This window comes from Bos indicus x Bos taurus, chromosome 21 (genome assembly GCF_003369695.1).
Source record: "Bos indicus x Bos taurus breed Angus x Brahman F1 hybrid chromosome 21, Bos_hybrid_MaternalHap_v2.0, whole genome shotgun sequence".
In the NCBI taxonomy this organism is placed as follows: Eukaryota; Metazoa; Chordata; class Mammalia; order Artiodactyla; family Bovidae; genus Bos; species Bos indicus x Bos taurus.
Genome location: NC_040096.1, coordinates 45484299 through 45502409, shown reverse-complemented (window position 1 = coordinate 45502409; position 18111 = coordinate 45484299). Strand labels below are relative to the sequence as shown.

Here is an 18111-nt window from a genome sequence, read left to right as displayed (position 1 = left end):
CAGGTTTGTAGTAATTTGTTATAGCAGCCACAGGAAACTAATACAAACCTCTAGCCATACTAATCTAGAAAATGACAGAATACAAATGACCAGTTATCAGTAATAAAATGATTATCACTATAGGTATTACAGAGATAAATATTAGGAACAACCTTTTCTATACAGATGTATACCTGGGTCTAATAACTGGGTCACTATCCTTGATCTCACTTAATTTCAGTACATTTTCAACTGCCAGCTGTTATTACCTGATTGTTCAGAACACAATTTTGGCCTAAAAAATACTCCCATCTATGGGTGTTATTGTTTAGTTACTAAGTCGTGTCCGACTCTTTTGCAGCCCCATGGACAGTAGCCTGTCAGACTCCTCTGTTCATGATATTTCCCAAGCAAGAATACTGGAGTGGGTTGCCACTTCCTTCTCCAGGGGATTGTCCCGACCCAGGGATTGAACCAGCATCTCCTGTACTGGGAGGCAGATTCTTTATCACTGAGCCATATGGGAAGCCTGTCTATGGATATGGAGGGCTACTAGTTTGCCATTTTTACCACCTCTCCTCTTACAATGTACTTTTTGCTTCTTCAAGTCCTCTCTGGACTGCGCTATCACTCTTATTTCCACCTAGCCTGTCCTTCCCCTCAAGTGTCCTCCATTTCCCATGGATACTTTCTCTGATTGTCCTAGAAGGGATTCTTCAACCCTTTCTCTGAATTCCCATAGCATTTCCTATTTCACTAGTAATTTTAGCATTTTCAACTGTGTTATTTCCCCCTCTACCGCCAGACTGGATAGTCAAAGAAAGTAGGAACCAAGGAGCTTTAAACTAAAGACCTATATATAGAAAACTATAAAACACTGGTGAAAGAAATCAAAGAGGACATTAATAGATGGAGAAATATACCATGTTCATGGATTGGAAGAATCAATATAGTGAAAATGAGTATACTACCCAAAGCAATTTATAGATTCAACGCAATCCCTATCAAGCTACCAACTGTATTCTTCACAGAGCTAGAACAAATAATTTCACAATTTGTATGAAAATACAAAAAACCTCGAATAGCCAAAGCGATCTTGAGAAAGAAGAATGGAACTGGAGGAATCAACCTACCTGACTTCAGGCTCTACTACAAAGCCACAGTTATCAAGACAGTATGGTACTGGCAAAAGACAGAAATATTGATCAATGGAATAAAATACAAAGCCCAGAGATAAATCCACGCACATATGGACACCTTATCTTTGACAAAGGAGGCAAGAATATACAATGGATTAAAGACAATCTCTTTAACAAGTGGTGCTGGAAAATCTGGTCAACCACTTGTAAAAGAATGAAACTAGACCACTTTCTAACACCATACACAAAAATAAACTCAAAATGGATTAAAGATCTAAACGTAAGACCAGAAACTATAAAACTCCTAGAGGAGAACATAGGCAAAACACTCTCCGACATACATCACAGCAGGATCCTCTATGACCCACCTCCCAGAATATTGGGAATAAAAGCAAAAATAAACAAATGGGACCTAATTAACCTTAAAAGCTTCTGCACATCAAAGGAAACTATTAGCAAGGTGAAAAGACAGCCTTCAGAATGGGAGAAAATAATAGCAAATGAAGCAACCGACAAACAACTAATCTCAAAAATATACAAGCAACTCCTACAGCTCAACTCCAGAAAAATAAATGACCCAATCAAAAAATGGGCCAAAGAACTAAATAGACATTTCTCCAAAGAAGACATACAGATGGCTAACAAACACATGAAAAGATGCTCAACATCACTCATTATCAGAGAAATGCCAATCAAAACCACTATGAGGTACCATTTCACACCAGTCAGAATGGCTGCAATCCAAGTCTACAAATAATAAATGCTGGAGAGGGTGTGGAGAAAAGGGAACCCTCTTACACTGTTGGTGGGAATGCAAACTAGTACAGCCACTATGGAGAACAGTGTGGAGATTCCTTAAAAAACTGGAAATAGAACTGCCTTATGATCCAGCAACCCCACTGCTGGGCATACACACTGAGGAAACCAGAAGGGAAAGAGACACGTGTACCCCAATGTTCATCGCAGCACTGTTTATAATAGCCAAGACATGGAAGCAACCTAGATGTCCATCAGCAGATGAATGGATAAGAAAGCTGTGGTACATATACACAATGGAGTATTACTCAGCCATTAAAAAGAATACATTTGAATCAGTTCTAATGAGGTGGATGAAACTGGAGCCTATTATACAGAGTGAAGTAAGCCAGAAGGAAAAACATAAATACAGTATACTAACGCATATATATGGAATTTAGAAAGATGGTAACAATAACCCTGTATACGAGACAGCAAGAGAGACACTGATGTATAGAACAGTCTTATGGACTCTGTGGGAGAGGGAGAGGGTGGGAAGATTTGGGAGAATGGCATTGAAACATGTAAAATATCATGTAGGAAACGAGTTGCCAGTTCAGGTTCGATGCACAATGCTGGATGCTTGGGGCTGGTGCGCTGGGACGGCCCAGAGGGATGGTATGGGGAGGGAGGAGGGGGAGGGATGGGGAACACATGTATACCTGTGATGGATTCATTTTGATATTTGGCAAAACTAATACAATTATGTAAAGTTTAAAAATAAAATAAAATTAGAAAAAAAAAAAATTACATTTGCAACCAGTAGACACTAAGTCAAAGGTTGGCCATGGACCCAATCCAGCTTACTCAAATTGGTTTAGAATACACAGTTTTCTAGGAAAATTTTAATTAACTAAAACTTTGATAAAATAAAAGCAGGTTTATTTTTTTGTAGAAAAAAATTCTGGTATCATTTGACCCTCATAGCAACTGTCCAGCAGAGCAAAAACCATTTAGGGCTGACATGTGTTCTGTAGTTTGTCACAGTTCCCATCACTCCTCCTCCTGTCTCACCAGCTGGTTTCACTCATGTGCATTACCTACCTGTTCTGCTTAAATAATGCAAAACATAAGAAGCCACCAAGGAAAAGAGCTACGGCTCTCACCACATATTAAAATTTGCTCCCACAAAATATAAAAAAAATTTTTACATATAAAAAATGTTTCTCAACAGAGAATGTGCCTATGAATCAGCAAAGATCCATTAAAGGGGTCCTAGTCCTCTCTCCCTCTCTATATAGACTACTGCTGTCAAACAGAACTTTCTGTGACGAAGGCACTGTTCTATATTTGCAAAATCCAATATAATAGGCAATAACCACGTGTGACTACTGAGCACCTGAAATATGGCTAGTGCATCTGAGAAACTGAATTTTTAAAGTTCTTAGTTAAGAATATCATCCCTGGACTTGCCTGGTGGTCTAGTAGTTGAGACTCCACACTTCCACAACAGGGGGCTCAGGTTTGATCCCTGGCTAGGAAACTAGGATCCCATGAGATGCGGCCCCCCCCCAAAAATTACTGCTATTTATCTCCTACTTTTCAGTCTCCTTCACTGCTTCCATCTCTTTAGCTGGCTCCTTAAATACTGGTATCCCCAAGGATTCTATCACTTCTCCCTATCACTGGGTGATCTTCCTATATAATCACTACTAACTGTCATCTTTAGCTCTGAATTTAGTATTTGTAAATGCTCATTTCTCCCAACTCTTGGGCTTCCCAGGTGGTGCAGGGGTGAAGAATTCGCCCTGCCAATGCAGGAGACGCGGGTACGATCTCTGGGTCGGGAAGATCCCCTGGAGAAGGACTCCTTGCCTGGGAAATGTCATGGTCAGAGGAGCCTGGTGGGCTGCAGTCCATGGGGTCACAAAGAGTCAGACTGAGCATGCACACAGTTATCTCTGCAAACCTGCTTCTTACAGTTATCTCAGATTACTAACCACTCAAGTTTTCAAGCTACAAACCTGGGTACCATTCCTGACTCTTCACTTTCCTCTTATCAGAGAAATGTCCACTCTTGTATGTAGGATTTGCTTTAAAACACTCCAGCAGAGAGGGCTAAGTGTTTGAGATTGACAAATGACAACTGAGACTGACAAATGCAGTCATCAAAGCTGGGTTATGAATACATGTGTCATTGTACTATTCTATCTACTTTTGTTTGCATGGATTACTGGAACAACCCTCTCCAAAACGGTCTTCCTGTCATCTGTCCCTTTCTACTCTTAACTCTAATTCTATACCCAACTCTTCTGCTATCTTACTTAATAATCTTGTTCTTAACGATTTTTACTGGCTATGTCCAAAATCCATGGGACAAAGTCCAAACTGTAGCATGACATCCAAAACTTTTCAAAATTTTGCTACAATCTTTTTCCAGTTGTCACTGTCTGCTCCAGCCACAGCTGACTGATCAATACACAGGTCTCCCTAAGTTTCCTTATCTAATCTTCATGTAGATCAATTTATCTCCCCTGAGGAAACATTCCTGGCTCTATCTGTCAGTGTCACTTCCTAAAGTACCCTTCTCTGTATCAATATTTTGGTACTTACCATGTGGCATTACAGTGTAATTTTCAGTAAAATTCTGTGTAAATGAATCCCCATTATAACACTACCACCAGCATAAAATAAGCTATAAAGACACACACTGTACAGCACAGGGAATATAGCCAATATTTCATAATGACTAAAATGGGGTATAACGTTTAAAAGTTGTGAATTACTATGTTGAACACTTGAAATTTATATAATATTGTACATCAACTATACTACAACTTAAATTAAAAATAACACCACCATAAAATATAGTAATTTCTATAAAAATTTCTATAAAAAATTCTATAGTAACTTCTATATTATAGCAATTTCTCTAGTAATTTCTATAATTTCTAGATTCAATTAAAGAATCTAGACAGTAATTAAAAGAAACACTGGTAGGGTAAAAGTAATATCACAGTTTACAGCAGAGGAGAGCATGAAGGCCAATTAAAAAACAGAAGTTTATAGGCAGTATTTAAAAGGCATATTTAGTTTTGAGTCAGAATTTAAATGTCAGAAACAGTAATTAAACACTTTATTTCCATCACTAAAAATTTTGCTTTTTGGATAAATTTCAGAAACTTACAAAACTAGCAAACACTGTTATGTTTACCTCAGTAATCTGTTTTTGAATGTCCAAGATTATGCAAGAAAAGAACTGATAGCCCATTTCCTATTTTTTAAATAGGAAAAATTATAATGGATTATAGTTCATCTCAAGTCCTCAATTTCTTAATCTTTAATTTAAATACATAATAAGTTACCAGTATATATGTGTGTGTGTAAATATATATATTAGGTTATATACATACATATATATGTATCTATCTTAGGTTGAACCACATGAAAGAGCTAGTTTTACAGGTAAAAAGCAGTCAAACACCAGCAGGTTCAAAGGGCTCAATCTAACAACAAACCGTTACGTTAGAATGAAAACTGCATCCTTGATTATAAATAAAATAGTTAATAAACAGTTGTCTGTATATAGAGACCTCTTTCCATAGTAATCTCTCTCACACACTTTGCTTCCTCCCCTACAATTTTTCCCAACACTTTTCAACTTTTCCAGGACTGATTTGTATAACACTAGGAAAAAACAAGGGCTAAATATAAAAGGTACTGTGACAACATGTTCAGGACAAGCGCACAATGCCCGACAGTGGCTCACAATAGGAGCTGCTCGTGTGATGCCAGCAACAGCACAGATGCACATCCCATTTATGGGCACTCATTGCGAAGCATCTACAGGTGATTCTGAAATTCTGATAATTAAAGGAATGTAAGTCAAGATTTTTTCACCCATAATTTTGTCTAAAACGCTGTACTGAGATGGAAACTAAATTTTTGGTGGCGATCATGATGTAGTATGTTTATAATGTTATAAGCCAATGTTACCTCAATAAAAAACAAATCTAAACTTAAATTTTAAAAAAGAATGTAGCCTCCTTGTGATTTTCAGCCTGTGTGACCCTAAGCCTACCAGACTTCTAACTTACAAAACTGGGAGAAAATAAATAGATGTTGCTTTTGAACTGTGGTGTTGGAGAAGACTCTTGAGAGTCCCTTGGACTGCAAGGAGATCCAACCAGTCCGTTCTGAAGGAGATCAGCCCTGGGATTTCTTTGGAAGGAATGATGCTAAAGCTGAAACTCCAGTACTTTGGCCACCTCATGCGAAGAGTTGACTCATTGGAAAAGACTCTGATGCTGGGAGGGATTGGGGGCAGGAGGAAAAGGGGACAACAGAGGATGAGATGGCTGGATGGCATCACTGACGAGATGGATGTGAGTCTGAGTGAACTCCGGGAGTTGGTGATGGACAGGGAGGCCTGGCATGCTGTGATTCATGGGGTTGCAAAGAGTCGGACATGACTGAGCGACTGAACTGAACTAAAAAACAAACAGAAACCTGTGTGAGATTCTGGAAAATATTTTTCCCCATATAAACACTGGCTGGAAAAATATGGCTCCTACATTCTTCAAAGTTTGGTTATCAAAAAAATAAGGTGTTCTACTGGGACAAGGCAGGTATTCTGCATGATGTGTCAACATCCAATTCGAATGCTGTACAATTAGAATCTTATCGTTAAGATTTTTTTTGAAACTGCCATTCTGTCTTTCCCTAACCTTTAAACTTAAGCAGGAAGTGCTTCTCATTTCACAGTGCCTCCTAATATTACATTCCTCAAAATGGTGATTTTTCAAGCAGGTGGGGTCATTAAAAATATTGGTGGTGTGTGTGTGGAGGAGCATGTGTGTGTCGGGGCAGATGTGAGATTGAGAACATAGCAGAGTTTGATCCCATGACTTTTTTGTATACTTTTAGTATGTGGAAAATTCTGAAAGAGATGGGAATACGAGACCACCTGACCTGCCTCTTGAGAAACCTATATGCAGGTCAGGAAGCAACGGTTAGAAGTGGACATGGAACAACAGACTGGTTCCAAATAGGAAAAGGAGTACGTCAAGGCTGTATATTGTCACCCTGCTTATTTAACTTATAGGCAGAGTGCATCATGAGAAACGCTGGGCTGGATGAAGCACAAGCTGGAATCCAGATTGCCGGGAGAAATATCAATAACCTCAGATATGCAGATGACACCAACATTATGGCAGAAAGTGAAGAACTAAAAAAAAAAAAAAAAAGAAAGTGAAGAACTAAAGTGTCTCTTGATGAAAGTGATTAAAGTGAAAGAGAATGAAAAAGTTGGCTTAAAGCTCAACATTCAGAAAACTAAGATCATGGCATCCAGTCCCATCATTCCATGGCAAATAGATGGGGAAACAGGGGAAACAGTGTCAGACTTTATTTTTTTGGGCTCCAAAATCACTGCAGATGGTGATTGCAGCTATGAAATTAAAAGAGGCTTACTCCTTGGAAGGAAAGTTATGACCAACCTAGACAGCATATTAAAAAGCAGAGACATTGCTTTGTCAAGGCTACGGTTTTTCCAATAGTCATGTATGGATGTGAGAGTTGGACTATAAAGAAAGCTTAGTGCCGAAGAATTGATGCTTTTGAACTGTGGTGTCGGAGAAGACTCTTGAGAGTCCCTTGGACTGCAAGGAGATCCAACCAGTCCATCCTAAAGGAGATCAGTCCTGGGTGTTCATTGGTAGGACTGAAGCTGAAACTCCAATACTTTGGCTACCTGATGCAAAGAGCTGACTCACTGGAAAAGACCCTGATGTTGGGAAAGATTGAGGGCAGGAGGAGAAGGGGACGACAGAGGATGAGATGGTTGGATGGCATCCCCGACTCAATGGATATGGGTTTGGGTGGACTCCGGGAGTTGGTGATGGACAGGGAGCCCTGGCGTGCTGTGGTTCACGGGGTTGCAAAGAGTTGGACACGACTGAGCAAATGAACTGAATATGTATGTATTATATATATATATATACACACACACACATATATATGTATACATGTACACATTCAATTTCAAATCCGATTGAAGGAGGGCATGAGAAGTCTGGGTTGAGAAACACTACTTTAAAACAAGAATTCTTATGGTTATTGTTATTTTTTGGCTGTGCTTGTCTGGGTTGTGGCACATGGGGTCTTCTATCTTCGTCGTGGCACACAGACTCTTTTAGTTGAGGCGTGCAGACTCTTAGTTGTGGTATGTGGGATGTAGTTCCTTGACCAGGGATTGAACCCAGGCCCCCAGCATTGGGAGCATGGAGTCTAAGCTACTGAATCACCAGGGAAGTCCCCAAAACAAGATTTTCTTTTTTTTTTAAACAGCAAAAGAGGCAAACAGTAAGTAAGTAAGTGGGTTTACTTGTGAAACTCCTGAGGTGAAAAAACTTCCATTTTTATCAGCCATGTTTCTGTGAGGGATTTTAACAGCATTCCTCACAGAAACATTTACTGACTGCTTATTAATACTATGTGACAGACACTAAGTACTTTACATCTATAGGTAAATGGGATTATATTTTACATATGTAGTATTTGTAAAATTCTATACTTCCTCTAGTTGGTGTGGAGTTAGGACTCCCCAGGAATCCTGGCTTCAATACACATTACCACTTTCTAGATTAGGAAACCATCCTCTCCAGTCTGTCTCTACCAGTCCATTTCTTTTCCGTTTCTTATCAGCATGCTCCCTTCTCAGGAACAACCAGGTAGCGCTCACTTCACCTGGGAGGCAAATTCAAGTGACTGCTCCCATCTGCCTTGCCAGTCATACCCAGGAACAAGGCAGAAGACAGGGGCTCTAAAGTAGCCAGGCTTACGGACCTATTTTCCCACTGATAACATATGAAATTCCTGAAGTTGGATTTCAGACCCAAATACTCTTTATATAGCTCTACAGTTTACACACACACACCGTCTTGAACACATTAAAAGAAAATTTTCAACAATTATTAAAGTGTACAGGTAAAAATAAAAAATTTCCCTATTCCTTGAGAACAAACACCATCAACAGTTTGTTTATAATTAATATTATAACTTTAAATTTATACCTGTATTTTTTAAATGTATCAACTTTAGACCACATTTATTTTTTGAAATCCAACTATAGAAGACGAGAAACATCTTTAATCCTTTCCACTAACCTTTCCATTCCCTTGTCATCTCCTATTTTTCTTCTACTATTTTTCCACTGTCACCGTTAACAATTTGCACTCTGTCTTACATGTTTTGTCTTTGGCAGATTCTAAAGTTTAGAAACTAACAAACAATATTCACAACACTGTGACAATATATGTATATTTCATTAGAGAATCAAGCATGGATGGACCATAAAAGAAACAGTCCATGTCTACAGAGCTACTATCTGACAGACCACACACACACACACACAAAAGGCCAAAGAATCAAATAAAAAATAGCATTTACTGAAAACTTAATAATGTGTTAAGCACTATACATATATTATTTATTTAATCCTCAAAACCACCACAAAGGGGAGGAATTATTAGGCCAACTATGAAAACAGAAACTAAGGGTAAAGTTGTATCACTTGCCCAGGTGAGGACTATCTATGAAGCAGAGCAGGAATCTGAATCCAATTATGGCTCCAGGGCCTGAACTCTTCACCACTATACTGCTTAATCATACTGTTCTTTCACTTTCCCTTTCCTGCTGCTTCTAAGTCACTTCAGTCGTGTCCGACTCTGTGAGACCCCATAGACAGCAGCCCACCAGGCTTCCCCGTCCCTGGGATTCTGCAGGCAAGAACACTGGAGTGGGTTGCCATTTCCTTCTCCAATGCATGAAAGTGAAAAGTGAAAGTGAAGTCGCTCAGTCGTGTCCGACTCTTCTGGACCCCATGAACTGCAGCCCACCAGGCCCCTCCGTCCATGGGATTTTCCAGGCAAGAGTACTGGACTGGGGTGCCATGGCCTTCTCCGTTCCCTTCCCCAGCAATGCCTAACCAGTGCTCTGAGGAGCAGAGGGAGTTAGCTACAAAGACTAAGCTTAGGGGGTTAACTAATAACAAAGCTTAAAGTTCTTCTGTCTAGATAGTTAACCTGTTCTGAATTGCATGCTCTACTCCAAGTCTTTTTAAACTATTAAAATGACACTATATTCAGCCTTTCAACTCACCAAATCTGGGAAGCATTAAAGCCTACTGCTGGACTTTATAGTATACAAAAGTCTAGTTTAAGTGACTTTCCCTGTTTGCATATAAAAACCATGAAATAGAACATTCAAAGCACAGCCAATACAGAAGTCTTTAAAACTCAGGGATGAAACTTTTAAAATGAAACTTCCTTGAAGATACAGGTATCATCTCAGATCATATTTTTCAACTGGGGATGAGTTAAAAGGGTTAGCGAATTACCCTATATGATGTTGTTTCTTACTACATTATATCCAATATATAGCCATAAAGTAGTCTGGTTTCATTCCAAGTTATCTTTATTTCTAACATTTACACTGTGAAGAGAACCTCATTTAAAGGCCAACTCCTCCTTATGATTTCCAAGCACAGACGATCACTGACCTCACCAAGGCACTGGGGTGCTAAATTCACTCAAAAAAAAAAACCATCACCGGCCAGTTGTAAACCAGGTTCTCCTAATACTGACTTCTCCAATCACAGCCTAAACCCTGACACCTTTTTGATCTACCAAAATGTACTGCTATACTGAATAACGCTAACTACTTTAGGGTTTATCTCCAGTGAAGCTATTCTTCAGGAAACAGCTAGTTCACTATACCTCACCTACAATTCAGAACCAACTTTTAAATTACAGTAGCACCCAATCAGACGTGGGTTAAGACAGGATGTTAGTTTCAAGAGCAGCTCTAGAGCTGACGGCCACTCATCCCGTCTACCAGTTTTCCACAGATGTCCTGAACTCCAGTAATTTGTTATTTGGCGCTTTTTATCCATTTGTTTACGTATGTCACTCCCTTTAAGCCGCGAGCTTCAGGATAAGTGAGCGTGTGACATCTTTGCGTCCCCTAGGACCAGCACAACGTCTGACACACAGAGGTTCTGAAAGTCTACGTGTAATTAACCACAGGACCAGGAAGTCTATACTGCAAAGGAAAACGAAGAGGAAACGTTTTCACTAGAAGGTTAAGGAATCAATTACCCTTTAGATGACTACAGACGTTGGGCCCATTTGGGCTAAACAGCCCTACTTTCCTGTAACTCTTTATAGTGACCAGGCAATGCGGCCGCTTGCCCCGGACAGCCTGAGACCTTCCGCCTTCAGGCTCCCATCCCAGCCTGCGGATAGCGCTGGGAACATCAAGGGACCTCCATATGGACTCGGCCCTCTTCCAGTCCCAGCTTCGGCAACGCTTCAGCCCGGGACTAAACTCCGGCCGCGTCTTCCTGCTGCAGGCCGTACCATGACAGAGCAATTCGAGTGGACCAAAGGCAAACGCGATTCACTCACCTACTTGGTAGAGCCGTCCCTCGGGAGAAAAAATGGTAATGTGCCGGTCAAAACCAGCGCTGGAACCTCGGGACATGGTGCACCACTAATTCCAAGCACAATCTCGGGCCCCGTAGCTCCCGCACCAGGCGTACAAGCCCCTCCGGAAGTTGCTACGACTGCTTCCGGGGCATTGGCTGGCTTCTTCCGCTCTTGCGCACCGAAGTTAAGACCCCAGCGCGGGGAGAGCTCCAAGGCCCCGCCTCTGGTGGGGGTGGGGAAGAGCGGGTTCTTCGACTTGAGCTTGCGCCAGCCCCAGTTGTGGGCGGCTTGAAGATTGCAGGTGAGGTTCGGCTTGTGGCGGTTTAGAGCTTTCATCTGGAGAATGAATTGACTGTAGCAAGAGCAGAAAAGCTTTCCGGGGTCTCGAGTAGTGATTTGCCTCCCTGAGTAATCGCGTATTGAAGTCTCTCGTTAGTTTGGGTACCTGTATATGTAGCCTGCATCCGGCTTGCTGGCGTTCTTAATGTTTACCCACTGGCTTTCTTCCTTCCTTCTTTCTTTCAACTGGAGTATAGTTGCTTTACTTTGCTGTGTCAGTTTCGCTGTACTGCAAAGTCAGTTAGCCCTACGTATACATATATCCCCTCCTTCTTGGATTTCCTTCCCATTTAGTTCACCACGGAGCACCAGGTAGACCTTGCCTGTGCCGTACAGTAGGTTCTCATGAGTTATCTACTTTATACACAGTGAAAAAAGTGCGAGAGAAGTCGCTCAGTCGTGTCCGACTCTTTGCGACCCCATGGACTGTAGCCTACCAGGCTCCTCCGTCCATGGAAGTTTCCAGGCAAGAATACTGGAGTGGGTTGCCATTTCCTTCTCCAGAAGATCCTCCCAACCCAGGGATTGAACCCAGGTCTCCCGCATTGCAGGCAGACGCTTTACCGTCTGCCTGGGAAGCAATATACACAGTAGCAGTGTATATATGTCAATGCCAGTCTCTCAATTCATCCCACTCCCCTCCCTCACCCTTTGGTATCCATACCTTAGTTCTCTACGTCTGTGTCTCAGTTTCTGCTTAACAAGATCATCTTTACCATTTTCCTATTACCACATATATGCGTTAATATACAATATTCGTTTTCCTCTTTTCTGACTTCATTCTGACAGTCTCTGGGTTCATCCACGTTTCTGCAAATGACAACTTTCTATCCAACCACTTTCTTTCCTGCTATGAGAGGGAGAAATAAATGGATCGCAGCTGCTCTGGCAGTGAAAGTGAAGTCACTCAGTCATGTCCGATTCTTTGCAGCCCCATAGACCGTAGCCTACCAGGCTTCTCCATCCATGGGATTTTCCAGGCAAGAGTACTGGAGTGGGTTGCCATTTCCTTCCAGGGGAATCTTCCTGACCCAGGGTTCAAACCCAGGTCTCCTGCATTGCAGGCAGATGCTTTACCCTCTGAGCCACCAGGGAAGCCCTGGCAGTAGCCAGTTAATTTTAGGTACAGAAGGGAAAGGGTGTTGCTAGCCACTCCAGAGCAGAATTTTATTCTGGCCAGGTAAGATCTTCCTTTGGCCAGGAGCTCTGGTCAGTTTTGTCTTAAAAGTGGAACTTAAGTTGAAATATAGGTGTAATGGGGCTTCCCTGATGGCTCAGACGGTAAAGAACCTGCCTGCAATGCAGGAGACCTAGGTCTCTGGGTCTGGAACATCCCCTGGAGAAGGGAATGGCTACCCACTCCAGTATTCTTGCCTGAAGAATTCCATGGACAGAGGAGCCTGGTGGGCTACAGTCCACAGAATTACAAAGAATCAGACACAACTGAGCGGTTAACAATAGGCAATATAGGTGTAATAAAGGAATCAGTAGCCTTGATTGATAATGAACAAGAACGGAAGGGACAAGGCTCAAAGCAGGCTTGTGGTAGATGAAGTAATGAGAATAATTTCCAAACAGGCAAGGTAGCTCTGGGAGAACAGCAAGTGACTTTTGAAACTGTAAAATGTGCCTGTTTTGACCTACCCCAAGACACACACTTCTGTTTAGTGACTGTAAAATGCATATCAGATGTTAAACTAGTGTAGCTGGCCCAACAGCTTGTGTACTAGGAAAGCCAGCTATAACAAGAGTCTGGCACTTCAATACCAGTTGCAAGTAATATTGAAGAAGGAATCTTACCTCTTTAATGTATTTCCTCTTAAACTCACTTTCCATTTAAAGGAAAAAAATTTTAAGAGCCTCCTAAGGAGTTTCTTAAGGAAGTTCTAGTTTCTCAAGAGTATTTTTTAAAAAATAAACTTCTGTTTCATTACTAAAAAAGAAAATCCAAAACTGAAACTCAATTAAGAAAATACTAAGTGCAGACATCATTTCTGGCACACAGGGTACTTTCCGGCTCCCTCTGATTCCCAAGTGTCCTGATGAAAGGTGTTCCTAGGTTTAGGTCCCTATCCTCAGGACCAACTCCTCCTGACACTGAGTACTTTTTTATCTTAGACTCTGAGCAAGCCCCTTAGACTATAACTCCAAAAGTTCACCTGAATAGTCATAGATAAAACGACCTCTCTGTAAGGTTGCTTGGAGGGTGAACTCACTCAACAACCCCCTCTATGATGATATTTCCTCAAAACTAGGTCTCTGGCTGTATCAGTCTCTAGTGCTGAGTCTTCTCTAATCGCCTATGGGGTATTTTTCACTTTGAGACACACAGTACCTCCAAACCTAACATGTTTAAAACAGAACACACCTCATTCCATCTCTTTTCTCCCAAGCCAGTTAGTTCCCTTCCCTCCCAACACATTTTCCAAGTCCTCAGAGTCAAACCCTTGCAATAGTTGTCAGTTCTCCTAAACCTCCCCAGGTAATTCTGATCCTTCTTATTCTGCTCTCCTCTTTTCCATCATATAATTCATAATTTTTCTCACTGTTTATTGTCTCTCCTCACCCAACCCAAGGGCCAAGAGGGCAGGAATCTTTGTTTTGTTCACTTGTACAGCTCAGGCAGCTTGAACAATACCTAGCATATATTAAAGTGCTCAATAAGTATTAGCTGAATGAATGAATTCCCTTATAGCACAGGGGCTAGGAGTGCATCCCTTTCTATTTAAACTTGAATTTAAATCCCATTTGTGACAGTTACCAGATATCTGACCTTATGCAACCTCCTCAAGGGTGGATTCTCTTTATGGGGGCTGTTTAGGAGATTAGATGAGAGAAGGCAATTAACTGAGGTACCAGACAAGATACCTAGCACATAATAAGCACTCATTAAATGATGACTGTGATTGCAGCCTTCCAGTAACCAAATCCTGTTGATTCTCCCTATGAGATAACTCCTGCTTCTCACTCCCACTGCCACTGCCTGGATTAAGACCAGTTGGCATGGTCTGGCACAGTAGAGTCTCTTCCTGTTGATCACACTCTTGGAATCATTTTCCTGAGCAACATCTCATTGAGTTGCTTCTCTGCCCAGACTTCTTTGAGGTACTCAATAAAATTTAGTCTTGAACTTAGCTGACCTGTGCCTTTCTTTTCAGCCTTGTCTTGCAATTCATCCTCCTATTTCCACTGCAGGGCTACATTCCATGGCACAGCTCTGAGATACACTGCCTGATCCCTCCTCAAGCTCTCCAGTTCCCTCACACCCCTATTCCTCCTGTAAGGATACTCATTCCCATCTCCTCAGCTAAGAAGCTCAGATTCACCGATCTGCCTCTTTCCCCCTATATGCCCAGTGCATATAATTTGAATTTTTATTACTCTGAACCAAATAAAATGGCCATTTTTATAGGTCAAAAGCATCACATATTGGTAATCATGTGATTTAACTTAAAAGAGCTCTAATAGGCTTCACTAAAGATTGCCAAAGCAGGACTTCCCTGGTAGTCCAGTGGTTAAGAATCTGCCTGCCAATGCAGGGGATATGAGCTCGATCCCTGGTCTGGGAAGATTCCACATGCTGTGGAGCAAGTAAGCCTGTGCATCAGAGCTACTGAGCCAGCAAGCCTAGAGCCTATGCTCCACAACAAGAGAAGCCACCACAATGAGAAGCCCTCACATTGCAACGAGAGTAAGCCCGTGCACAGCAGCAAAGACCCAGTGTAGCACAGAAAGAAAGATGAGCAGAGCCTGAATACCTTTTATCTTTGTATTCTCTACGACCCTTGCTATGGGGCTTGGCTCATAAAAGTTCAGTAAATGAACTGAAAACTGTAGAAAGACAAGGGAACAACTGAGAAATTTTTTCATAATTGCCTTTCCTTCCCACATAGACATGACTCTCAGTGAAGCACCCTGGGTGTACCCTGCCATGCAGTGATGGAATATCTAAAATCACACACACATTGGCTATGAGAATTATTTCATAGGTTCAAATAAATTCTGATCCTCTGTTGAGGTTGCATTTAAGCTGGGCCCTAAAAGAGGCCTAGGATTTTGCACGGCATATACTTATTAATGGTGAGGGACAGAGAGGCCTGGTGTGCTGCAGACCACGGGGGTCACAGAGTCAGACAAGACTTGGTGACTGAACAACAACAACACAATTACCCTAAAGGATACTTCCTGCAAGGAGGCAACTTCATTTTCAATACAGTGCAAACTGAAAGCTAGAATTAGAATATCAGGCTCCTTGAGGGCAGTGGCCATATCTGCTCCTGAGTGTATCATCAGTGCTTGGCATGAAGTAAGCACTCTGATCATTCACTGAATATGCATTCTCACCACTTGGGTTTTGTACTATGTTGAACCGTTTTTATTCGAAGAGATTTGTGAATAAATGAGAAATCCGAACTCAAAAACCTAAAAGGCCAGAGATTTTATATTAGAATTTGAGGTTTTTTTCACAGGCAAATAGATTTCCTCTGGGAAACCTTTCAGAAAGACGAACCCTTTGCTAATTCCATTGCTAAGGGAAATCCCCAGGAAACAGAGACTTCAAGAATATGTGCCTTGGGTGTCAAGCAGCAGCTTAACTGCTCACCCAGGTGGACTTCCCCCTGGGCTGGGGAGCTTTCATGAAAGTCTGGGTACGAATACTCCTGCAGCTTTAACACAAGCCTATGGGGGCAGACTTGCTGTGTCTGTGTGGAAAATTTGATCTTCCTCTCTGTGGGGCCACTAAGTTAGACATTCTGAAATGACTTTCTGGTTTTTTGAAAAATTTTAGAGATGACTTGACATCTCGTGAGTCTTGGAAAATCTCCTGGGGGCCTCCATTTGGCAAGGCCCACATTCTCCCCTGGGGGTGGAGGTAGGTGGAAGGTAGGGGTTACCCACAAGGCAAAGGTAAAGAAGCAGCGTAGATTCCCAGGGACTGCAGACACGCTGAATCACATGGTGTTTAAAGGCAATATAAGAATTTAGCCCTTGGCTTAGGATGCTCTGCTGGTGGTTTCAGTGAGCCAGGGAATATACAAATGAAGCGTATCTGTGTTTCCGTGTGATATGAGCAGGTGTTGAAACACTGGTAGGTAGAGTATCTTAGGAGAGTCAGGATGCCCCAGAAGTCCACTGTGGCCATGAAAGAGCTGGACACATAGCGGCTCTGGCTGATCACCTGAAGCGAGGTAGCTCCCTGGTCAGACCATCACCAATCAGGTGCCTCAGTAGAGGACTGAGGGCAAGAACCTGGTTCTATTTGTATCTTTCTCATACCAATCAAAGTCCTTAAGTTCTTTCTGTACCCCAGCAACTATGGTAGGGTACCTAAGAGCTGTCATTCTGGCTGAGTCCTGGGGAAAGAGAAAACGGTGATTTCTCTGTACTCCAGTTCTACTATACAATTTATGGGCAAAGGAGAGCGACAAATGGAGCCTCAAATGTGGTGTGGGATGTGCTACTGTGACTTACATGGGGCACATGGTTATGCTTCTGCTCAAAATCTCTTCAAACCACATTCCAGTAAAGTAATATTCCCCAGTGCTCTTGGCCATAACACCCAGCGTGTGGTTCTCTCACTCTCCAGTACCAGTGGTGGGTACAATATGGTGTCTGTCGACACAGCAGTCACAAATTATCATTGCCCTGCTACTCCGCCCTTTCCTTACCAGTCTATATAATTCTGTGCCTGGAATTCGATCAGTCATCTCCAAAAATGGTAACAATGTCCTTTGATTTGAAAGGGAATAAACTTGTATTGGCTCAACCCAAAGGACATTTTACTTAACTATATCTATCCAGGAACTCCTTCTAGAGAGCCAAAACCTTTAGCTTTCAGGTCACCCTTGATTTTTAGCTGTAACAACTTTAGAATTACCCTCTTACAACTTTTGATGCTTCTCTTGTTTTTCCAAACTCCCCCTTTAAAGGAAGACCCAATGCTTGACGGATGACTGAGCTCATTTCTGAAAGCCAAGGACTTAGAGAAACACTAAGAATTCTCATGGGTCTCCCCAGAGTACTGGAAGCAGCAATGGAAGACCCCAGCTGGTCTGGGCTTAACCGTTGGTGGTTTTTTAACATACAACTTCCCCTTAGGCATGATAACACAGGAAGCCCTTCAGAGCTTGAGAGAACAGCAAATGTTCCAGTGAAAAATAAGATTGGGGAAGGGAGGGGCCCGAGTCCTGAACAGGGTCGGGCTTTGCTCCAAGTGTCAAGCACTGGATTTGGATCTGACGCTGGCCAGAGATCACCTGGTGACCACCACCTTGATGTCTTCTCTCAAACAGGTGAGCATGCTGTACCTACCCTTAAAGGCATGGAGGAAAAAAATATTAAGCACTACAAAGAAAATAAGTCACCTACTAAAGACTTGCTTCTGCCTTTGTGAAAGGAGGGGACACTGGTGAATAAAGCCTGGATCGGTG

General features: G+C 41.9%; 1 protein-coding gene and 1 long non-coding RNA gene across 2 annotated transcripts in view; one reads left to right on the top strand and one right to left on the bottom strand.

Moving 5' to 3' along the window:
- Positions 1–12170, bottom strand: part of PSMA6 (proteasome subunit alpha 6) — a 24435-nt gene extending 12265 nt beyond the window's left edge. Inside the window, exon 1 of the mRNA XM_027521144.1 lies at positions 11321–12170. Coding sequence (XP_027376945.1) covers positions 11321–11396 — 76 coding nt within the window. The 5' untranslated portion in view covers positions 11397–12170. The remainder of the gene's footprint in view (positions 1–11320) is intronic.
- Positions 11555–18111, top strand: LOC113879551. The gene is made up of 2 exons (XR_003507377.1): positions 11555–11642; positions 17974–18111. It is a non-coding gene; the product is annotated as an uncharacterized LOC113879551 (long non-coding RNA).